The following is a 26,305-nucleotide window of genomic DNA, read 5'->3' as shown; positions in this document are numbered from 1 at the left end:
TTGCAAATCAATCAATGTGATACATCACATCAACAAAAGAAAAGATAAAAATCATATGATCCTGTCAATAGATGCAGAAAAAGCATTTGACAAAATACAGCATCCCTTCTTAATAAAGACATTCGAGAAAGTCGGAATAGAAGCCATCCATCTATGAGAAGCTCTCAGCTAACATCTTCCTCAACAGAGAAAAACTGAGAGCTTTCCCTCTGAGATTGGGAACATGACAGGGATGTCCATTCTCACCACTGTTGTTTCACATAGTGCTGGAAGTCTTAGCGTCAGCCATCAGGCAACAAAAGGAAATAAAAGGCATTAGAATTGGCAAAGAAGAAGTCAAACTTTCACTTTTTGCAGAAGACATGATACTTTACATAGAAAACTCTAGAGACTCCACCAGAAGCCTACTAGAACTGATCTGAGAATTCAGCAAAGTTGCAGGGCACAAAATAAACGTACAGAAATCGGTTGCATTTTTATACACCAAGAATGAGTGCAACAGAAAGAGCAGTCAAGAAACTGATTCCCCTTCACAACTGCACAAAAACCCATAAAATACCTAGGAATAAACCTAACCAAGGATACAAGAGATCTGTATGATGAAAACTATAGAAAACTTATGAAGGAAATTGAAGAAGACACAAAGAAATGGAAAAACATTCCATGCTCATGGATTGGAAGAATAAATATAGCTTAAATGTCATTACTAATCATGGCAATATACACATTCAATGCAATCCCAATCAAAAGTTTACCTGCATACTTCTCAAAACTAGAACAAATTATCCAATAATTTGTATGGAACCACAGAAGTCCCCGAATACCCAAAGTAATATTGAAGAAGAAAACCAAAACAGGAGGCATCACCATCCCAGACATTATTTATTTATTTACTTACTTATTTATTTATTTATTTATTTTTAATGTTTTGTTTATTTCTGAGACAGAGAGCAGGGGAGTTTCAGAGAGAGGGGGAGACACAGAATCAGTAGCAGGCTCCAGGCTGTGAGCTAGCTGTCAGTACAGAGCCCGACGTGGGGCTCGAACCCACGAACCATGAGATCATGACCTGAGCTGAGTCATACACCTAACCGACTGAGCCACCCAGGCACCCCCACCATCCCAGACTTTAGCCTCTACTACAAAGCTGTAATCATCAAGACAGTATGGTATTGGCACAAAAACAGACACATAGACCAATGGAATAGAATTGAGAACTCAGAATTGGACCCAAGAGTATCCAGCCAACTAATCTTTGACAAAGCTGGAAAGAGTATCCAATGGAAAAAAGACAGTCTCTTTAAAAGATGGTGTTGGGAGAACTGGATAGCAACATGTTCAAGATGAAACTTGATCATTTTCTCACACCATACACCAAAATAAACTCAAAATGGATAAAGGACCTGAACGTGAGACAGGAAACCATCAAAACCCTACAGGAGAAAGCAGGAAACAACCTCCTTGACCTCCACCGCAGCAATTTTTTACTAGACACATCCCCAAAAGCAAGGGGATCAAGAGCAAAAATGAACTATTGGGACCTCATCAAGATAAAAAGCTTCTGCACAGCAAAGGAAACAATCCATAAAACTAATAGGCAACCAACGGAATGGGAAAAGATAGTTGCAAATGACATATCAGATAAAGGGTTAGTATCCAAAATCTATAAGGAACTCACCAAACTCCACACCCTAAAAACAACCCAGTAAAGAAATGGGCAGAAGATATGAACAGACACTTCTCCAAAGAGGATATCCAGATGGCCAACAGACACATGAAACGGTGCTCAACATTCTTCCTCATCAGGGAAATACAAATCAAAACCACACTGAGATACCACATCACGCCGGTCAGAGCGGCTAAAATGAGCATATCAAAGAACTCTAGATGCTGGCAAGGATGTGGAGAAACGGGCACCCTCCTACACTGTTGGTGGGAAAGTAAACTGGTGCAGCCCCTCTGGAAAACAGTGTGGATATTCCTCAAAAAATTAACAGTAGAACTTCCGTATGACCCTGCATTAGTCTGCTAGGAATTTACCCAAGGGATACAGGAGTGCTGATGCCTAGGGGCACATGTACCCCAATGTTCATAGAAGCACTCTCAACAATAACCAAAACATGGAAAGAGCCTAAGTGTCCATCAACGGATGAATGGATCAAGAAGATGTGGTTTATCTATACAATGGAATATTACATGGCAATGAGAAAGAATGAAATGTGGCCATGGGTAGCAACATGGCTGGACCTTGAGGGTGTTATGCTGAGTGAAATAAGTTAGGCAGAGAAGGACAGATACTATATGTTTGCACATATAGGAGGATTAGGAGGATCTTAACGGAGGACCATGGGGGAGACGAAGGGGAAAAATAGGGGGGAGAAGGAGGGAAGCAAACAATGAGAGACTCTTGATTGTTGAGAACAAACTGAGGACAGATGGGTATGAGGGGGAGTGGAAGGGCGATGATGGGCATGGAGGCAAGCACTTGTGGGGATGAGCACTGGATTTTATATGGAAATCAACTTGACAATAAACTATTTTTTTTAAAAAAAGAATGATGCTTCTGATGGATCTGGGCAAACTGAAATCCTTCTGGAAAGGATTCACCATTCTAGATGCCATTAAGAACATTTGTGATTCATGGGCAGAGATCAAAATATCAACATGAATAGGAGCTTGGGTGAAGTTGATTCTAATCCTCATGGGTGCCTTTGAGGGGTTTGAGATTTCACTGGAGGATGTAACTATAGTTGTGGTTTAAATAGCAAGAGAACAATAATTAGAAATGGAACCTGAAGACATAACTATGTTTCTGTAATCTCATGATAAAACTTTCCTGGATGTAGAGTTACTTCTTATGAATGAGCAAAGAAAGTGGTTTCTTGAGTGGTTCCTTCAACTCCTTTGAGTATAGATTGTTGCAATCCAAAGATTTAGAATATTACATAAACTAAGTTGATAAACCAGTGCAAAGTTTGAGAGGATTGATTGTAGTTTGGAATTTAAACTGTGGGTCAAATGCTATCAAGAAGCGTCACATGCTACAGAGAATTGTTTGTGAAAAGAATTAACTGATGTGGCAAACTTCATTTCTTATTTTAAAGAATTGTGATAGTCACCCCATCCATCAGCAACCACCACCCCTATTAGTTAGCAGTTACCAATATCAAGGTGAGAACCTCCATCATCAAAAAGATTATGACTTGCTGAAAGCTTAGATGATGGTTAGCTTTTCTTAAACGTGATAATGTATTTTTATTATTAATTTTTTATTTAAAACTATTTTATGTAAGTATAGTTGACATATGGCATTACATCAGTTTTAGATGTACAACATAGTGATTCGATTATTTGAAATTTTTTGTTTGGGTCAATAAGTATTATATATTTGGGGCTTTCTCTGATCTGATTCCTTACATAGCAGGTAACTCAAATATTTCCTATCTTCGATCATTGCATACTTTGTCATTTTCCAACATTGTTGAATTAAGAGGTAGTTTGCTTTAGAGGTACCAATTATATGGTTACATGGAATTTCACTTGGTTCCTTTAAACAGTTTCTTTCTTCATAATTAGCAAGGGCAGATATCAGTTCCCACTTTGTACCTAGTCCTATAGTGTAGCATAAAGAATATAGAAAAGCAAAATGAGAGAATGAACAGGTCACAGTTTGTCTAAAAGTTAACCTTGGCACTTCAATTCCAGGTGAAGGGACATGGAGATAACATGGCATTTCCAATGGTGGTATAGAAAGGAATTGTCTCTGTACTCTAGACATAATCCCTCAGTTCCTGTCACCACAATTCCAAATAAGTAACTCCTTCCAAGTCACCTCGTTCAGGCTGCATGTACTAAGAATGATATCTTTTATTCACAAAACACCACCATTTTCTCCCAGCTGTTAATATTTCACAATATTAAGAACACTTTCATTATATTGACATTGATATAGAGATTAAAAATTGAGTTTACATGAAAATGTGAATTAGAGGGCAAGGTCACCTTCTGATAAAACATCAGCAAAGAAGTCTCTCAATGGAGATAAAATTTACATGTTTTAGGCATAGTTTTTGTTTAAAATGAGGGTGAGATTGTGGTAGAAGATGCTTAAGAGGGTTTACCCAAATTCTATGATCTGTAGACAATGTTCATTGTATTGATACATAAAAATAGGTTGTCAGTGACTGTCTTATATTTGTCACTCACATTGAAAGGCACACATCATAAATGGTTGTTGAAACCTTTCATAAAATATTAAAATAGTATTATCATATCTTTTGTTTTGTTATGGACAGTTTCCTCAGAGAAAGGCATTATTTGAGACTTCAAAAAAGGAGAAAAAAATGATAAAAAAATACTTTTCTGATAGTCATGACCTCAGATGTTTACTGAACCCCAAAGTTGCAAAGGGTGAAAAAAGTCATCCAGGAATGTCTGATATTAGACAGAGGTGGGTGGGCCCTGATTGTTCATTCTGTGAATACAGACTCACACATAGAGCTTACTTTTCCCATCCACAGAAAAGGAACACTTTTTCAGCAGAAAGACTACCTCCTCATGAGGAAGAGGAAATATTTCTTTACCCTGTTAACCACAAAGCTTATAATAGTTTAAATGGGTAGATAAAGATCTCGGTTTTGGAAAAATTGAGATTCTGATATTACTAGCAGAGGGAACTTTTCCTAAATTGACAAAATTGACCCAGTTTTCAGTTAAATGAAAGAAGCAATCATGTTCTTGGTAGTTCTGTCCTAAACATTACTAATAAATCTCTTATATAAAACTGGGATTATAGAGAGGGGAAAATTAGAACCAGGGACGATGTGCTAAGAGACACACATACAGATAATGTTAGCATCAAAGGTAAACCAGGTCTACACTAATAAGTACTAGATTGCAAGGAAAAAGGCATTTTCTTTTCTTTTATTTCTACATCATGTTAAGTATTTGTAAGATGATAAGATAGTTTTTCTGATTTATTAATCCTGCAAAATGTGTAATTAATGCTTGGTGTAAATATATATTCAGATTATAAGAAAGAAGAATCTTTTAATGAAAGGAAAGGCAAAGTGGTAACTATGTTGATAGTTTTTAGAAATACCACCCAGGTTTTTATGATTCTTTTTTTTTTTATCCCATGGGACTTTCTATTTCTATTTTAATAATTACCTAATTGATTATTTTTTGTATACAAGTGTCTCTTTTTTTCCCTGATTTCTTAGGAATCATTGGCAATAAAATTATATATATTTAAAGTGCATAACTTGATGATTTAACACACATATGTATAGTAGATGGTTATCACAATCAAGTTAATTAACACATCTATCACCTTATATAGTTATTTTTTTGTGTGTGTGGTGAGAATGCTTAAGATCTCTTCTCACCCCATTTTAAGTATATAATACAGTATTATTAACTATTATCTATACTATGGTCTCAGTTACTGGAAAATTACTATGCTCCTTTGATGGTGTCCTATGTCTTTGCCTTTTCATGTTTCTAGTGGCTTTGCACTGATATCTACAAATCTGAGGGAGCAATTGCCTCAAACGTTTTCAAACTGGCTTTGGTGGGAAAAGACTTGCTCCTCCAAATGACTGTGAGGGTGCCATCTAGGTGGGTGCAGTGATTCCATATGCAGGGAGGGTGCAGCAGTGCCTCAGAGGGCTGGACAAGAGCAGTGACAGTCTACTCATAGCAGCATCTGAGGCCCCAAGGTGTGGGGTGCAGAGCAGTGACAGTCAGGCCTCAGGGGTGTTGAGTCAAGCTGTGAACTAGGACTCAGGAGGCAGAGTATGTGGTAGCAGGAAGAAGACATGACCTATGAAATCTCTTTGAAAGAAATTGGTTAAAGACAGACTTTCAGAGGAACATGCTTTTGAAGAGAAAGGTGAAAAAGAGATCAAATATCAGGATGTCCCTAAAGAATTAAAGGTGAAATATCAATTGTAAGGTGTGCAAAAGCTACTTTTAGCTCCACATGGACATCTTAAAATGCTCATTCAGATTTATTTAACTTCTAGCTTGTAAGTGTTTCAAATGTAGTGAAGATTGTGACTTAGAATGGTAAATTTTTGTACAGGGGGCTAAATTTACTCCCTCTGTTAAGCTTATGGTCTCTGCAAGTGATTGAAGGACCAACATCTACTTGCACAATCCCTTGTAGGGCATCGTGAATATATTTCTTCTGATGCAGTTACATTACTTCTACCAACGTACATAAAAGGTCAAGAAAAACAAAATATTACATAGACATATTATATTCCACAATGACCTCAATGCAATGGACTCCTTGAAAGTGGGAAAAGGCAATTTAAACACTGGTCATTCAAAAAAAGTGCTTGACAAACATTGAAAGGCTAGAATTTTATTTAAATGATTGCCCCCTCACTGTAAGTATGAGAGGAAGTAATACAGCCACTTTGCTGGGAAGGTAATAGGACCAGGAGATGGGAAAGAGGGGTGGGTAGTATTAAAACTTCACAACTTTGTGTATATTATTTTTAATACTATTTTCCTCATATGGTTGTTTTGGGGTAGATTTGAGTTTAAGAGTGTCCGAGGAGGCCAATAGTCAAGACAATATCCATACCATTAAATTTAGCAGTACATACTTCTAATGAGACTTTACGTTGTGTCATAATTTCACTCACTTAACCAAAATAGACCTCGCTGTGCATATGGTTCCCCTTACTAAGTACTGGGGATACTTCTGTGATACTTTACCTGTCAAATCTGGTGACAACTGAGTGGAGGTGGGGCAGAGGAAAAGATTTATCATGCTTGCTGTGACTGCCTGTGCTTTGAATGAAGACTTAAAGCAGAGGTGGAAAATCAACCTCACTCATCACCAATGTGAAGCTTACAAAGTCCTTTATACATGGGCATCTGGCTGACAAGTGGGGAAAAGGGATGGATGGGGAATCACATACTGTATGTTTTATAGGCCAGGTCTAGAAATGGTGCACATCACTTCCGCAGCCATTCTGTTAACTATAACACAGGCTACCTAGTTACACCTAAGAGTGTAGAAGTATGGCAGAAAAATGTGGTCTATTGTGTTTCTAAGGATAATAACTAGCATGTTTGGCAAACACTAATTTCTTCCAGACAGTAAGAGTAAATAACCTCAGCATTTGGAGAGTAAAAATTGGAATAGGGCTCACAGTTAGAAAGTTTAAAAAGAAAGTGAGAGGGTCAGTTTTACTGGAGAATAAATGATAGAGACAAATAGTATTAGAAGCTTCAGGTTTTGTGCATATTCACCCTCCCTTTCCGTTGAATTCATTGACTCATTTCTCCTTTACATCTTTGAGAGGAATGCAATTTTTTTAATTGAGTCATGAAAAGCTTGCTTCACTTGTTTGTTTCTCAGTGTGTAAATAAAGGGATTCAACATTGGTGAGATAGAAGTAATAAGGAGTGAAATCCCTTTATTAATAGTCACCTCATCCTTGGCTGAAGGCTTGACATAAATGAAGATGCAGCTACCATAAGTAATGGAAACAACAATCATGTGGGAAGAACAAGTAGAAAAGGCCTTTTTCCTTTGCTGGGCAGAGGAAAACTGTAGAATGGTCCTGATGATATACGTGTAGGAAAGAACTACACACATGAGGGTGATGATGAATGTCAACACTGCACACACTATAATCATCTGCTCTATCAACCATGTGTCAGAGCAAGAGATCTTCAGGATAGGAGATGCATCACAACAAAAATGATCGATGATGTTTGAATCACAGAACTCCAGGCCCAAACCTAGACTAAGTGGTGGGAGAAGGATGATCAGTGCTGCTACCCAACAGAAGAGGATGAAGTTCTTGCAGACTCTGCTGTTCATGATGGTCATGTAATGCAGTGGTTTGCAGATGGCCACATAGCGATCATAGGACATGGTGGCCAGGAGAAAAAACTCTGTCGCCCCAAAGAGATCTATAAACACGAGTTGACTAGCACAAGCATTGTAGGTAATGGACTTGTCACCAGATGATATGCTATACAAGAATCTGGGGATACAAGCAGATGTGAATGAAATTTCTAAGAAGGAGAAGTTTTGGAGGAAAAGATACATTGGTGTTTTAAGGTGGGAATCAATCAGAGTGAGGGTGATGATGGTTAGGTTTCCAGATGCACTCAATATGTAGGAAAGAAATAGAAAGATAAAAAGCAAAATTTTCAGTCGAGTGTCCTCTGTCAGTCCCAGCAAGATGAAAGTCGTAAGCGTGGTTTGGTTTCTCATCTTTAATTATTTATTGTCTCTTGCCCAGTCTGCTTGAAACAATAAAGAAGACTATAAGAAGAACTCCAAAGTCCTGGCCGACTTCTAACTCAAAAGAAGTAAAAGTGATTCCTATACAATTGGTTAGTGGAAAAGTGAGCACATAACACAAGGTGATGTTTGAATGCCTCTTTGTGTCGCACAACTAACTATTCATATTTAAATCACATTTTTCCTACTGCTGCTTCTAATAAATCTACAACTTACCTAGACCTGGTGTCAGTTGAACATATCATCTTATAAACATCATTGAAAAAAAATCCTTTCTTCATAAGTTGCTTTTGGATCAACAATTCTGCCGTCCACAAATTTTATCAGCAGACATGTCTAGCAGAGAAGACTTTAAAAAAACTAATAATGGTCATTGGTCAGATAATCAGTACTAAAGTTTACATGTATATTAGTTATTAAACTGACAATGAATATTTATCACATAGTTTATCCTGTGTCAGCTTTTTAGTTCATCATCTTGGAAGTATGTTTTTGTTGGATATATTTTCTTAAAGATTCATTTAAGTGTGTTAACAGTCCAATTTTTTTGAGGTTTTCCCCATAGAAATTTTACTTTGAATGTACATTTTTAATATTTTTAATATTTACCTTTGGCTATAGTTTCTTTCTAGTTTTGGATAGATTATCTACTTAATATATATTCTAGGATATCCTTTTTCTCCAAAGAATTTCTCCTCCACTTACAAGCTGAAGTCTGGGCTTATGTCCTCTCATTCATCATTTCTAGGTTTCTTCAACAGTGAAGGCTATAAAGCACTCTAATTAGCTGCTGCAAGTTCTTACTCTCTTGATCTTGAGAGCTTTTATTTCTCTTTTGCCATCAATGGGTTCTCATTAAGAGCAGATTCTTGATATTAAAATTCTAAGCTAAATTTCTATTGTTTCTTTGTAAACACATTTTACAATGACAAAGCACTCCTTGTATGTATTGAATGGTAATGTGTTTGATTCCAAAATTATTACAGAGAAGTAAGGGAACATTAGGAGTATGTTTGTAGAGCTGAAGAGCCATATCTCAGATGTTTTTTTCCTACCCGTGTTTCAGCTAAATATAGCTTATGGTAAATCACATGTACCAATATCACATGTACAAGGAAGTTTTAGCCATTTCTTTGTTATACTTCCATACTGTCATTTAAATTTCACCTATGTGATGTCTCCTCTAGCCTATTAACCATTTATACATCAACTCAACTGATTTTTGCACCATTTAAACTACTCTAGTCAAGGTCATCACTCACCTCCCTCTTGTTTCACTCATTAAACACGATCAGCCTTCATTTAACTCAAACTCCTTGCTGCATATGAAACTATAAACTGCTCATTTATGAAAGTCATTACAGCTTAATTCCCACCAACTCCATAGTTCCTTGAATTTCTTCCTACTACTTTGTCTACTGATTTTTATTCTCTTACATGACTTCCTTTCCTTCTTCAATCCCTTTGGTTGTTGATCCATCTGAAATCTCATTTCTAGAAAAATCCTCTCTCGTACTCTGTCTCTTATAAATAAGTTGATTCTTATAAAAGGTGACTACAACCAGACTGATGATTACCAAATTTATATCCACGGGGAAAATATATCTTAGACTGTTTGGACTTTAATATGCAGTTTATTCTTGGATATCTAGGTTACATTTAGAGGGTTTGAATTTCGAGTTTTGCTTTTTCCTTCTAGTGTGTTCTTGAGTAATTTAACTTCTTTATCTTATGGGTTTTTTTTATATATAAAATTGAGGTAAAAAGAATATTTACTTCTTAGCGTTACACTGATAAATTTAGATACTATAGATAAAATATCTAGAGCTTCATTTGAAATATGGCAAACAGTCCTTAGTATTAACTCTACTGAGCATTCTTATTTGTTATCTTATTGTGTTCTTATTGAGAGTCCTGTAGATGTGCATTTTTCAAGATTTTAAATGTGGCTCTCCCTATTGCATTTCCTTCCCTGTCAATCCTAAATCTCATCCAGGGACAATCTTTATTGTCCCTTTTTTCTTTATTCTCATTTTCGGTTTATCAGTAAGTCTTGCCACTTTGGTTATCTTCTGAATTTGTTTCTTTTATTCTCTGACTCACAATACTAATTTTACTCTGAGTGTTTTTATTTCTAGTTGAAACATTGAAAAGCTTATTAATATATTCTTAACATATATCTTTACTTTCGATATTTAAGAAACAATGTAATCAGAATAATTTTTTACAAAGCTCAAATATGATTAATTCTCCTTTATGTGTTGTGGAAAAATGTTTCTGAAATATTATTAATGGATGTTCATCCTATAGTAGATATTTCCTTAAAACTCTTGATCCATCTCTCAGTTATATGAAAGTTTTAATTTATTTTGGCTTTAGGTAAGAATTATGTAGAGTAGAAAGAGGAACATATTTATGGATTTTGAGTTTTAAATGAGTCAAGCATTTAGACTAATGAATATTTTCTTGCAATAAAGATTTTATTCCACATAATGAGTAAGGACAGGCTTCTCATACTTAGAGAATTTAGGAAATTTCTTAATGGGGGATAAATGAGTTGGGAGATAGTTTAGAGAATTTGATAGTTCTGAATGAGATTTCTATGTTGGGCCTCTCTGCTATCTTCCACTGATATGGAGCCAGAATAACAGAAGGAAAGCCAAAATAACAGAAGGTGGCAGAGTTAGGTAGGGAGGAAAGACCTTTTGCAGGGTTCTTTCCATGTAGAGATGTAAGGGGGAAAATGATAGGAAATAGTTACTCCTTGGACACAGGCTAAAAGGGCTTTAGAAAGTTACATGGTATTTCCATTCTCAAGACTGGTATAGAATTAGAAGAAGGGTGCTCCTATGCTTAATAGTGGCTGGAAACTAAAAAAGAATGTTGAGTACTTCATACATTCTCCCATATTGCATTCTGCTGAAGAAATATAAAAATATCTTAAGGCTTATACAGAGAACCACTGAACCATAAGAGTACTATGGGAAGAGGGACAAGAAGCCCCACTGGAGAAAAGCACAAAATAGGTATCTGAGGACATGAAGAGATGATTGGGATTTTGATAATGACAACTCTGATGGATACTGACATTTCTTTACCTCTTAATACACTGAAAGTGCACAAATGTACCAGAATTATGGCAAAGGTGGGTTGAGGGCGAGAACACAGAGATATGGTAATGATTCACTAAAATGAGGTGGCAGAGTTAGGTAGGAAGGAAAGACACTGAAACTAAATTGAATTAAAAAAATAAATTTTTCTCTATTTTTTCAGAGTTTGCAAGTAGAATTTTTGTTATCTCATAATTAAAATTACTCAGGCAGTATTTTAATCCTTTTTATCACTCCTTTTTGTCTTCATCATAAAATTTAAGCTTCTCAGTGAGCATACGGAGATCTTTCTAATGTTTCCAGTATTTCTTAATACAATTTACCTACTTTCTTCTATTCTTCTAGTGTACTTGCACTGCATGCCATTTTACTACCCATAGTATATATATACCTCTATGATGTGCAATGGAATATTACTTAGGCATAAAAAAGAATGAAATCTTGCCATTTGCAGCAACATGGATGGACTTAGATGGTATAAGGCTAAATGAAATAAATCAGTAAAACGAAGACAAATTACCTTATGATTTCATTCATTAGTGGGATTTAAAGGAAAAAAATGAACAAAGAGAAAAGAGACAAAGAAACAAACAAAGACTGTTAAATTCAGAGACCAAACTGGTGGTTGCCAGAGGGTAGGTGGGTGGGGCCTGGGTGACATAAGTAAAAGGGATTAAGAGTATACTTATCTTGATGGGCACGAGAATGTATAAAATTGTGGAATCATTATATTGTACAACTGAAGCTAACATTGTACTGCTAATTATACTTTAATGAAAAAAGGAAAAAAAGGGATAGTATATCATAGTGACGAAAGGGTATAGTCTATAGAGTCAGGCCACTGGTTTCACATCTCCTAATTCAATTTGCTTCACTTATTACTAGCAGTTCCCATAAAAGCCCATGCTTAAAATTATCCATGTAAATTTCCATATGCTGATCCTTTTCTCTTTAGTGATCTCTACACTTGCAGTCTCTAACCTTCCTATCCTTCTTTCAAGTTTTGGTTTAGGTATAACTTTCACTAGGAATCTATCTATAATCTTTTACGCAGAAGTAACTGTTCCTCTTAATATTCCCACTGTAGTGTATGACTATTCTTATGATAGGTCTACTGACTGACTTGTCAAATAACATTGACAAATTTTATTTTGAACATTATTGCATCTCCAGCAGCAAGGTTATCTCCAGGGGCATAATAAGTGTTCTTTAAAAGTTTGTAGAAATAAGGAAAGAATGACTATCATATTTACCTTAAACAACAAAAACAAAGTATTTTTTATATTGACTGATCAGGTTTTAAAATGATTTTATATATAAGATCATTAATATGTAAGCTGATTGGGGTAAAAATTAAGTGATCTTTTTTGAGACTGCCTTTAATATTATGCAGGCATGACTCTGATTCTATTGTCTTCCTGTGGGCTGATGTCTAGTAAGAGGAAGTTTGCTTCCTGTGCTTTCTACACTGTCTTTGAAATAAATGTATGCTGTTCCCTCTTCCCTTTCCTTTTTAGCTTTAGTTTCCTCCATCATTTCTATTTCATGGAATTATTGTGAGTCTTGATTGAGATAATTCAGGCAGAGTACCTTGAAGATAATAAGTTAAAGCCACTTCCTCTTTTCTCTCCTTCATTTTCTTCCTCCTCCTCTCCGTTTTGCTTCATAACTTACTGGAATACCTATGCTAATATATGAGGGCACTAATCAACGGTATTACAAGTATTGTGTTTCTTTTCTGAATTCTTTATAAAACTTGTGAATTTGGTGCTTCTGATAACCTGGTCAATGGTTTTTAAAGAAATACTAAGGGCAGAGTTCAGAAACTCTGCAGTCTTGGACATGAGGCAATAGTATTTCACATTTCTTTCTCAGCTATCATTAAGTAATTAATTAAGTGAGCAGTTATTTCCTTTTGTCAATAAAGAGTCTATATCTTTTGTTTTCCCTCCATTCCAAGGATGAAAAAGATTTCCTATGTAAAAATTAATTAGTTATATGAATGTTTTTACTTATTCTAGCAATCTGTACCCATGAGAAACCTAAAGGTGTGCTTTTCTAGGGTCTGATGAATTGAAGCATGGTATTTCTATTAAGACAGTAAAGAATAACAGCATCAGACTCCTACAGATAGGAAATTACCTGGATTATAGGCATATCTGCAGAAAAGGAGCACTACTCTATGCTCAGGGGGAGAAATAACTAATAATCAAGTATGTTTTTAGAAAGGATCATATAGGAATCGATCCTTCTGAATCAAACTGAGAATATTTTTAGAGCTCTCAGTGCTCCGTTGTGGCATTGTCCCAGATTCCCAAACTCTCCTTTCTTTCTCATCACCAATTTATCTTCTTTGATCTTGGAAAATTAAGTGAGTGTTCTAGTAAACCACTTTAATTTAGGTGTGTTTTCAATTTAGTGTAGGTCAAGAAATATTGGTATTTATAATTAGCTCATTGATCACTATAGACAACATGCTAGTAATTTGGCACTCTAATGAAGGCACAGCTACAACCTGGTATAAAGATACATTTGTAGGTAAGTGCGATGTTGTGGGGAAGGTCACTTCTGTTTGGTCCTCCTGTTTCTATGATGACTCATGAATTAATTCAAAACACATGTATTGAGAACCTATGATATGATCGATATTATAAGTACTAAGGCTGAAAAGAGTGCAAGGGTACTGTCTTATCTCTACTGATGTGTGTATTAAATATTTCCAACAAATCCAATCCCTTAAAATTTAAGTTTTCTCAAACAAAAACACATTCTAAATAATTACTTGTACCATTTTAAATAACTCTTTGGTTTTTTTCAGAGATATCCAAATTAATTTATTTCCATCTCATATTTAAATAGAGAAGTCTGATATTTTTACTGAGATCAATGAGCTAGAATGTTAAATGAAGAAACTAAAATAACCAAATAAGAATATACTTACTCTTGGGGAAGGTAATCATACTTTAGGTGACTGTATGATCCTGATGGTTCCAAAGATGAAACTCTAAGCAAAATTGGAGTCAAATATGTGCACAAATGGTCCTTTCCTGGAGATATACACATTACAGACAAGTTTTTCTGCAGCTAGTGTTCTCTGAGTTGCCAAGGAACTCCTCTTAAAAATTCTATTCCACTTTAGTGGCCCCTGGGTGGCTGTCTGTTGAGCGTCCCACTTCGGCTCAGCTCATGATCTCAGGGTTAGTGAGTTCAAGCCCCATAAGGGGCTATTTACTGTCAGTGCAGAGCCCATGTCAGATCTCTGTCCACTTCTTTCTTCTCCTACCTCACTTGGACTCTCTTAAAAAGAAATAAAAACATTTAAAAAAAGGAAAGAAAATATTCTATTCCACTTTAAACCTAGGAAAAAATTTCTTAGACAGCAAACCTGAAAGAAAAGTATAATCTTAAATGATGAGAAATCTAAGGTGATTTTCAGAAGATTTTGACAGATGCTTTCTGGTTTCTCTGTGCAAAGACAGATTTTACACAGTGATGTAACATGGATGTTTTATTATCTCAGACTCTTAGGGATGTGCGGGACTCTCCATGTGGGTAAATAAAGGGCCCTTGTAACCAAAGTTCAAACATGACTAATGATTATAATATGTGCAGAATTTTGGCAAAATATATAATAGAGGCAGCAGTGGGAATCATGTCCTTTGAGACAATAACGTGAGACAATTTTATTAGATGCATTCTGAGTGCAAAACAATATTTTTCTGATGAAAATATTTCTAGCTACTCTTCAAACCATAGATAACAAAATGTTAACAAGAGACAACAAAATTGCTTTAGGTCTGTACTTTCAGCAGGAAAATATATAAGTATACTTGAGAGTAGTATGTATACAATCAATTTCTGTGTCAATATAGTTTTAATACTTTTCCACCATAAAAATATAGATTTGCATCACTATTTTTTCTGTGTTATACACTTTTTATGGACAAATCTTTATTTGAAAAGCTTCCTGTATTTAACTATTATAAAGTTATATGTTAAAAATCTTATTTAAAAAATATTAATCTTATTTTATACATATATATCTCATCTATTTCTTTAATTATCATCATTATTATCAGAAAAGGATTTCTGAGGCAAAATCCATTTATAATTTAGAATTTTGCGAGACACCTGGGTGGCTCAGTTCGTTAAACATCCGACCTTGGCTCAGGTCATGATCTCACGGTTTGTGGGTTCCAGCCTTGCCTCAGAGCCTGGATAGTGCTTCAGATTCTGTGCCTCCCTCTCTCTCTCTCTCTCTGCCTCTTCCCCACTCACTCTCTGTCTCTCAAAAATGAAAAACATTAAACAAAACTAGAATTTTGAAGTGTATTGCCATACTTTGCTTCCTGTGTGTAACGCCACATAATATTCACAAAAGTGTTTGGGTTCCTTGCCATTGTTGGGATTGTGAGGGAATCCCATCCTTATCATGGTTGATTGCTGAGTCAGTTAGAGAAAGTAGGCAATGAAGTGGATGTTAAAGATTCAGTTTTGTTATAGATAGAGGTGTTAAAAATATGGCTTTGGACATTCCAGTGAGACTGATCCAAATCTACCCCACCAAGCAAGTTGGGTAACTTTTATTGAATGATTTCAGCAGTCTGAAACCTAGCTGTAGAAAAGACAACATAAGAGAGGAATGGGAATAGGATAGATGTAGCATACCCAGATCTTTTTTCAAGATCTACCTGTCAGATAAGTCTTGTCAACAACAGGGGAAGGGTAGGTAGGAGACAGGCCAAGATAATTGCACTCATGAATTGTTGAAAAAATCTTCAAACTTTAGAAATAAGGCAGGAAAATGACTATCTGTCTTTACAATGTCATTATCTTATAGGCTCAAAAATTATTTAATTGTTCCTGAAAATACACTTTATTATTTATTCTTTGCTTACAGTCCACATACCTTGAAATGACACATTAACTGTAGATTTCTGTTCTGTGGAAAAGCTACCCTACAGATTATAGTTTTATGACACTATAGGATGTTAATCCATCCAGTATCTAGTAGATACTTAACAGTAGTCTTTTGATTATAGTGTTTATTCCTTGATTATCCTTTCAAAATTTTTTAATATTTATTTTGAGGGAGAGAGAGACAGAGTGCAAACAGGGGAGGGGCAGAGAGAGAGGGAGACACAGAATTTGAAGCAGGTTCCAGGCTCTGAGCTGTCAGCACAGAGCCCAACGCAGGGCTTGAACTCAAGGAACATGAGATCATGACCTGAGCGGAATATGGACATTTAACTGACTGAGCCACCCTGGCACCCCTTGAATTCTCCTTTTAAACAAACTTACTATCTTACTGGTTTAACTAGTTGAATAAAATATTTAGCAAGTGTTCATTGAAAGACTGTATGACTCATGTATTTTTTAACTCTTTGAAAATTATTCTTAAAAGAATGCACCTCCACATGGAGATAATTCTGAAGAGTAGGTATTTCTTCCTAATATTTACCATATTCACTATATTTCTAAGATTTTCTTTTAACCAATTGACTTACATTAACAAAGCATGTAGTTATACCGCTTAAGAGAGAAATTAGCTCTCTTTAAGGCTGAACAGTCCACCTTCCCAGTTACACTTTCCCATTGCCAGTTCCTTTGAATATCTTTCTGGGCCTGTGATGAACAGTTTGGAATTGACTCCAAGTCAGAACACCAAATAAAATATAGTAGGGCCATTCTAAACCTTAACTGAAAATTTACCTTCTAACATTTTCCCAATATCAAGTAGTTAGATATGTTATCTTTTTTTCTTTTTAATTAATTAAATGGAAGACAGGAAATCATCAAATCATTGTAGTGAAGAGTCAATTTATTGACTACTCAGTTTCTATTTCTTCTTTTTCAGTTATGGTAGTTTATATGTGTCTTTAGATTCAAGTTAGTTAACATATAGTGTAATATTGTTTCCAGAGTAAAATTTAGTGATTCATCCCTTACATATAACACCTAGTGTGTATCACAAGTGCCCTCTTTAATGCCCATTACCCATTTAGCCCATCCCCCCACTACTTTCCCTCTAGCAACCCTCATTTTTCTCTCTGTATTTAAGAGGCTCTTATGGTTTGCCTCTCTCTCTGTTTTTGTCTTATTTTTGCATTCATGTTCATCAAGGATATTGGCCTGTATTTCTCTTTTTTTGTGGACTCTATTTGGTTTTAGGATCAGGGTAATGCTGGCCTCATGGAATGAGTTTTAGGAAGTTTTCCTTATATTTCTATTTTTTGGGATAGTTTGAGAAGAATAGGCATTAATTATTCTTTAAATATTTGGTAGAATTTGCCTGTGAAGCCATCTGGCCCTGGACTTTTATTTGTGGGGAGTTTTCTGATTACCAATTCAGTTTCTTTCCTGGTTACCTGTCTGCTCAAGTTTTCTATTTCTTCTCTTTCAGTTATGGTATCTTATTTGTGTCTAAGAGTTTGTACATTTTTTCCAGGTTGTTCCAATTTGTTGACATGTAGTTTTTCCATTATATTCCTTTATAATTGTATTTCTGTAGTGTTGGTTGTTATTTTTTCTCTCTCACATGTGGTTTTATTTATTTGGATCCTTCCTCTTTTCTCTCTGATGAGTCTGGTTGGAGGTTTTTCAATTTTATTCATTTTTTTCAAAGAACCAGCTCCTGGTTGCATTGATCTGTTCTATTTGTGTGTGTGTGTGTGTGTGTGTGTGTGTGTGTGTGTGTGTGTGTGTTTTAGTTTCTAGACCATTTATTTCAGCTCTCATTTTTATTATTTCCTTTCTTCTGCTGGATTTCAACTTCATTTGTTGCTTGTCTTCTAGCAACTTTAGGTGTAAAGTTAGGTTGTTTATTTGAGATATTTCTTGCTTCCTGAGGTAGTCATGTATTGATATGTACTTCCCTCTTAGGACTACTTTTACTGCTCCCAAAACTGTTGTGGACTGTTGTGTTTTCATTTTCATTTTTTTCCATGTATTTTTAAGTTCTTTGTTTGATTTCCTGGTTGACCAATTCACTGTTTAGTAGGAGATATTTACCCTCCAATGCATTTGTGGTCTTTCCAAATATCTTCCTGTGGTTAGCTTCTAGTTTCATTGCATTATGGATAGAAAAGGTACATGGTATGAGTCAATATTTTTGTATTTGTTAAGGCTTGTTTTGTGACCTAATATGTGATCCATTCTGGAGAATGTTCCATGTACACTTAAAAGAATGTATTTCGCTGTTTTGAATGGAATGGAATGGAATTTTAGAATTCCATGGGATGGAATGCTTTAGACTTTAGAATGGAATGTTCTGAATGTAATATATATCAGTAGAGATGGGCCATTACCTGTCCACTTTTTTTGGCCTTAATACGTATAGCAATATTGATCACATCATAAGTTCTCAATACATGTGATTTGAATTAATTCATGAGTATCCATAGAAGGAGGAGGAATAAACAGATGTGACCTTCTCCACAACATCAGGCTTACCTACAAATATATATTTATACAAAGTTGTTACTCTTCCTTCATTAGAGTGCCAAATTATTAACTTTTTTATAAGTCCATCTGGTCTAGTGTGTCATTCAAAGCCATTGTTTCCATGTTGATTTTCTGCTGAGATGAAATGTCCTTTGAGGTAAGTGTGTTGTAGATTCTAAGTCTAAAGTCTTTCTTGTCCAGCAAGAAAGTGGATGCAGCATTAGAATACAATGGAAGGCTAATGTCAGGGAAAAGACAAGAGCTCTGAAACTTTATTTATTTATTTATTCATAGTTTATATTTAAATTCCAGTTAATTATCATATAATGGAAAATTAGTTTCAGATATATAATTTAGTGATCAACACTTATAGTCTTTAATTGTTAATATGATCTTATACTAAATTCTACTTTAATTTGTATAAATCATGGCTATTTTCCCTCATATTCAAAGAGAATATCAGATTAATTTTCAAACTAGAGAACAGGACATTATCTGTAACCAGTGCAAATTTTGCAGTAAATAGATCCAATTGTTGTTCCTCACTCATTAATCATCAAAAGTTCTAGGAAACCTACCTATTTTTTTAAAAAGGCAAAAAGGCACCTGGTGGCTCAGACAGTTAGGCATCTGACTTCAGCACAGATCATTATCACGATTTGTGGGCTTGAGGCCCATATCTGGTCTGTGTTCACAGCTCAGAGCCTGGAACTTGCTTCTGATTCTGTGTCTCCCTCTCTCTCTCTGCTCCTCTCTTGCTTATGCTCTGTCTTCTATTACTAAAAAATAAGTAAAAATAAATACATTTTTTTAAAAAGGAAAAAAACCCATATATAATGAATTTAATTGATCAATTTGTACCCTCCAGTCTGAAACTTTTTGATTAACAGTTTCCAAATAGAATTTATGAAGAGATTAGTTGGTTATTCCCTTTCTACCCACGGTTTTATGGCTCATACCATAGAGTAGCTACTTTAAACTAATAAATAGAAGGCCAGTATATATAACAAATATGTGATATTATCTATTTTGGCTTGTAAAGTATAAAATCGTGAATGTTAATATTTTATTAATGAGGGAAAACCTAATGTCAGCTTGAAGTAATCTTAATTTTCCGACTTTGATGTTTTCAATATTGAAGTTTATTTTAATTTTGAAACAGAGAGCTCCAATATCTACTTTAAATACCAAGATAAAAGAGATTTTTTTCACATGAAACAAGACATAACTTAAGGACTAGTGAATGCACTCACTTTAAAATATAACTAAAATTTCTCATAGTATTTAGTAAGAATTAGTCTCACATAATTTTCATCTTGGATAGTGTCTTCAGTTAGGGTGACTTAGGCTAAAAATGATGGCTACTTTTATTTGAGTGCATGGCAAGCTACACTAAGGATGACTCAGTCAAACAGCACTTGAAAGGCACTATCCAAACTTTAAGGACTTTGCCTTACAGTTTTGGCACATACTTAAGTTGAATGATGAACAGATCATGCAGATGGCCTTCCTTGAATTCAATAGCTGTAGGATAGGGAAGATACTAGTGTGGCTTGATTTTGAATTTCACTATAGAACTTGAAGAGTTGTGAATAAGTATCATTTTTCAAGGAAAGTTAAGGTAAGATTGAAGATTTATAGGAATGGGTGGGCTAAACAAGATTTTCTATTCAATGGCAAATAAGTAAATTCCCCATGTGTTAGAAAACATCATTGACACAGTTCTAACTTGAGTTGTTAGTGAGAGATATAGGTGGACAGAATACATAGACTTCTTCACATTTTCTTCCTTTCAAATACAGTCATTGACAAAGGGGAAGATTGTACAGGGATAGACTAATTCAATTTTCCTGGCTGGACAACAAGTTTAAAAGTTACCATCTAGAGACATCTGGGTTGATGAAGGCAATGTTGCTGCATTGCAACCTGCCTCTCATTATTTCTTCTCAAATGATACAAAAAATAGAAAAGTAAATTCTACACCAGAGGTGGGTAAACATTTTTTGTAAAAGGATAGATAGTAAATATCTTTGGCTTTTGAGGCCATGAGGTCTATTAAGCTACTCAAGTCTGCCATTAAAAGCAGCCATAGACAATATGCAGATGACTGGGAGTGGACATGTTTCAATAAAACATTATTTACTAGAACCAGTTGTGGATAGATTTCACCCTAGATCTTAATTTTCTCACTGTTGCTCTATACTGTGGTCTTTACTCCTAATATACTCCTAAGTGGCTTTGCTGGTGTTCAGTGAGAAGTCTGAGATTTGAAGAGATATTAATAAGGTCTTTTCACTTTCTTAGCCCAAACTGCAAGCCCACAGACTGCTCAGCATCTAGTGTTTTTGTTGAACTCTTAACCTTATTACTCATGTGCAATCATGGGCTACACTTGCTCCTCAGCCAAGGTATAAATGGGGACCTTCTGCCCAGATTCCAGTTCAATGTAGTCTTGATCCGAGGATACTAACACTTCAGCTGATTTGATCTTTGCCAACTCACATCAGAGAGACAGTCATGTTGAGCCTCGTCTCTGTCTTGCACTGTAGACTGAGGTAGTGTTAATTGTGGACACATTTATTGAAATCTCTATTTCTAAAAAGATACAGTTTTGAGTTTTTTGTTGTCAGGTTTCTTCACTAACTTGATTTAGATTCATGATGATTTAAGCAGAGAACATGGGCTCAAATTAGTTACTCTGGTAGAGCTAGAAACAAAAGTCCTCTTATTATTTTTAATCCTGTTTTATTTTGTGCATATGTGCATGTGGGTATGAGTGCTTGCAGGCTATCGTCAAGAAGTTCTGGTCAAAATTTTTCCCCTCTTCCTTGAAGTAAATCTAAATATTCTAGGTTGCTTATGTCTTTAGTATATCATATTTGTTTCCAGATTCCTAGTATTTATTTTCTTACTTTAGTTACAATGTTTTAATTATGCTTGATATACCCATTTTGAGTTCTTTTTTTTAAAGTTTATATGATTAATACCTTAAAACAAAGATGAAGTATTTTATAATTCAAATGTTTCTATTGGAATATTTACATATGTGAATTGAAGAAGTTTAGAAAAACTATTGATCCAAAAACTTCTCAGGACTCATAGACACTGTATTTCACATGTTATACAGTCTCTTTTTGAATAATATTAGAGAAGCTTAGTGAGAGAAGGAAGAAGATTTTATTTCTTGGAAACAAATTCTCATGTCCTTTCTATATAATTAATTAAATTGAAGAAACAGTTTTGATTGAGATTAAAGAGAGAAATAAATCATTTGTTCTGAGCAGGTTCACATCTCAAGATTTGAAAGATTTTAGGTAGGTTAACCTGACTGAACTAGTTAGGACTTACAGAGAAAAATGTGATGGAATAAATCATTGTTTTCATTAATTTTTCAAATTCCATTTGCTCTTACTTGTGTAAGGTAAATGCAATTATTTTTATTGTGTCATTAAAAGCCTGTTTCACTTGCTTGTTCCTCAAAGTATAAATGAAAGGGTTCAACAAAGGAGCAACAGATGTAGTGAGCACGGTTACCCCTTTATTGATGTCCACCTGTTCTTTGGCTGAAGGCTTGATATAGATGAAAATACAGCTGCCGTATGTGATGGAAATAACAATCATGTGAGATGAACAGGTAGAGAAAGCTTTTTTCCTTTGGGAAGCAGAAGGGAATCTTAGAATTGTCCTGATGATATATACGTAGGAAACAATGATACCGATCAGTGTAATAATGAATGTCAGTACTGCAAAGATTATAACCATCTGTTCTATAAGCCACGTGTCTGAGCATGAAATCTTAAAAAGAGGAAATGGGTCACAGCCAAAATGGTCAATGGCATTGGAGTCACAGAATTCCAGCTGGAAGCCCATACCAAGAGGTGCAACGATGATCATCAACCCAGAGATCCAGCTACAGAAGACAAAGATGGTACAGACTTTGTTGTTCATGATGGTCATGTAATGAAGGGGTTTGCAGATGGCCACATAGCGGTCATAGGACATGGCTGCCAGGAGAAAAAATTCTGTGGCCCCAAAAACCCCATAAGGAATACTTGGCTAACATAAACATTATAAGTAATTGTTTTGTCCCCAGTTGATAAGCTGTACAGGAAACTGGGAATACGTACCTTTGTAAATAAGATTTCTAAGATGGAGACATTTCGAAGAAAAACATACATAGGTGTCTTAAGATGAAAATCCATGAATGTAAGAATGATGATGGTCAAATTTCCAGTCATGCTCAGCACATAGGTGAGAAAGAAGAAGATAAAAAGGAGAACTTGCAGCTGTGGGTCCTATGTAAGTCCCAACAGGATGAATATTGTTATTGCTGTGTGATTTCTCATTGCTGCCTTTGCTGTTTTAAGCAATCTACATGCAAAATGTCAAAGAGAAAGTATCTAAACAGAAAACAAGACAGAAAGCAATGAAACAGAAAACAAGAAAACAAGAGTCAAGTTTAAAGGAATCAAGAGCTGATTTTTAGAAAGGATAAATAACATTGATAAAACTGTTGTGAAAAAAAGAGGAAAGATAAGATTTATCAGGAATGAGAACAATGCTAGCATTACAGGTTATAAAGCTAATAAGAAGATAAAAATGAAATATTTTGAAAACATCTGCAGAGTAGATTTGGTAACTTCAATGAAATGAGCTTATTCTTTGAAAGGTACAATTTACTCAAGCTAATTCAAAATGAAATATCTAACCTAGAGAGCCCTGTATCTATTAAAGTAAACAAACATCTAGCAAATCACCCCACAAAGAGAACTTCAGGGTCAGATGATTTAATTGTAGACTTCTACTGAACGTTTAAGACAAAAACACAGTTCTATTTAAATCCTTTCATAAAATTGATTGCTGAAAGCAAAAATTATAACATTATCTAGTGGAGTTTCTGATGTATATAAACATAATATAAATGACAATTGCAATAAAAAGAGAAGAGTGCAGCATCCTATATTGTAATATATTTTCTAAATTCTATCCTCATTTGTATGATATTGATTCAAGTGGTCTGTGAAATGCTTACTGTTTTTATTATAAGTCACACACAAGCTTTTAGGAAATGGTATAGTCCAAAACATATTATATAAATTTAAATGAAACATAAAGGAGTTAATTTTAAGCCAGGATATAGGAAACAAAAGAAATAACAACAATGGGAACAAACAGAAATCAAGTAAGAAAATGATGAACAGAAGTCCAAACATAAATGAGTATAAAATAATCAAAACATACCACACTGATTAAAAAAGGTAGAGATTATAAGATGAATTTTTAAAAAATCCCCCAGCTAGATGGTGTATTTAAACCCTTCACTTCAAATATAATGACATGGGTAGCTTAGTGTAAAAGAATACAATAATGAGTCCCATGTGAACCATAGTCAAGAGAATGCTGGAGTAACTATGTTAATATTACCATCAAAGAAAATTAACAAGCATATAGAAGGAAATTACATATTATTTGATAAATGAGCCAATTAACCACGAACACCAAGAGATTCTAATTATTTATGTATTTAACAGTGTATCAAACTACAAGAAGAATAAACTGGCACAAATGAAAGAAGAAACAGATAAACTGGTAATTATAATTGGAGATTGTGTTATGAATTGATGGAACTAGTTGATTGAAAGTCAATAAAGGTATAGAAAAACTAAACAATAGTTGAGTGGTGGGGGGAGGGGTAGAGAAAGAGGTAGAGAGAATCCCATATAGGGTCTGCACTCTCAGTACAGAGGCTGACATGGGGCTCAATCTCAGGAACCACGAGATTATGATGAGACAATATCAAGACTCAGATCCTTAACCAAATGAGTAACCCAGGTGCCCATCCATCTCCTTTTATTAGGCAAGTATTACCATGGTAGCAAAACCAAACAAAGACATTACAAAAAAAAGGAAAACACCTGAACAATATCTTCTAAGATAGAAATTTTCAACAAAAAAAGTAAATCAAGCTCATTATACTCAATAACTCTATAAACATAACATATCATGAAAGGTGACATTTACTCCAGTAATTCAATGTTGGCTCAATATTTTATTTTAGTTTTTTAGTTTTTATTTAAATCCTAGTTAGTTAACATATAGTGTAATATTCATTTCAGGAGTAGAATTTAGTGATTCATCACTTACATATAATAACTATTGCTCATTATAAATGTCCTCCTTAATACCCATCACTCACCTAGTCCATCCCCTGCCCACAGTTCAGTATTTTAAATCAATCAGTCTTTCTCCATAATAACAGAAGAAGGGAGAATGTATAGTATCTTCTGATGAGTTTCAGGATAGAATCTTTGACAAAATTCAACACTAATTATTTATGTTAAAAATATCTCAGTAAAGTGGTAGCAAAGAGAGCTGTCTCAATGTGTAAAACACATTGCGTAAAACAAAACAGAAGTTCTGCTAATATCAAATATAAGGAGAAGAGCCTAAAAGCTTTCCTGTAAAATCATGAACTAAGCAAGGATGACTACTTTCTAGCATATTCAACAATGTGCTGGAGTTTCTAACCAGTAAAATAAGGATAGAAAAATATGATAACATTCTGATTAGAAATAAAGGAGTTAAATCATCTTCCCTGGATAACATGATTGGGTAGATAGAGAATCCTAAGTAATCTACAAAATATCCTTTAATGATTAAGTGAATTTAGCAAACACAAAAGATAGAGTGTCAATATATATGTGTGTATATATCTGTATATAAAGAATTCATGTATGTGATAATGTGGATAAATCTTAAACTAGTACGCCAAGTGAAAATATATACACATTAAAGAGAAAAATCTTTAAGATTTAATTTAATTAGAAAAAAACAAAATCTCTTATGAAGGATTAACTAGGAAAGAGCACAATTAAATATTTACAAGTCATAGAAATTTGTATATCTTGATTGTATTAGTTATAAAGATGTGTATCCACATTTGTCAAAGCTCAATGGAATACAACACTTATATGCATCTTATTGTATGTATATAAGTTATACTGGATTAAAGCGATTTAAATAAGACCAGTCAGAGAGTGGGGGAAGATGTTTGTAATAATCATCAAGGACTATAATAAGAATTTTAAAATTATTACAAACCAAAGGGAAAACAAAACCCAACCTAATAACAATTAGACTAATTTCTTCACTAAAAAGCATACCTAATGGCTAGTGAACATATGAAATGTGAACTTTCTAGTACTTAGGGAAAAGGAAATTAAAGTCATAGCCTCTGCTCAACCATGAGAATAACTGACATTAAATAGATGGACCATACCATGAATGGTGAAGATTAGAGTGTACATTCATATAAACACTATAAAAACTTTTTGAATATATTTGTTAAGTTGATGTCCAGATATCTGTGAAAGAGAAAGTTATAGTCCTATGTATTTATCCAATCAAAATGTGTACATATATACACAAAATACATGCATGTTTAGGAAAATTTTAGCCTCATTTTCTCAGTAATCCA

General features: G+C 34.6%; 1 protein-coding gene and 1 pseudogene across 1 annotated transcript; both read right to left on the bottom strand.

Moving 5' to 3' along the window:
• Positions 1 to 7,306: 7,306 nt before the first annotated feature.
• On the bottom strand, positions 7,307 to 8,245 carry LOC120226280 (olfactory receptor 6C2-like). Its single transcript, XM_039224456.1, has one exon. It carries the CDS (start codon positions 8,243 to 8,245, stop codon positions 7,307 to 7,309), a length of 939 nt encoding a protein of 312 aa, XP_039080387.1.
• Positions 8,246 to 22,236: 13,991 nt separating this feature from the next.
• Positions 22,237 to 23,174, bottom strand: LOC120226278 (annotated as a pseudogene).
• Between the last annotated feature and the right edge of the window lie 3,131 nt (positions 23,175 to 26,305).

This window comes from Hyaena hyaena, unplaced genomic scaffold (genome assembly GCF_003009895.1).
Source record: "Hyaena hyaena isolate Hyena2069 unplaced genomic scaffold, ASM300989v1 scaffold_1655, whole genome shotgun sequence".
Classification (NCBI taxonomy): domain Eukaryota; kingdom Metazoa; phylum Chordata; class Mammalia; order Carnivora; family Hyaenidae; genus Hyaena; species Hyaena hyaena.
This window is presented reverse-complemented; position numbering and strand designations above follow the sequence as displayed.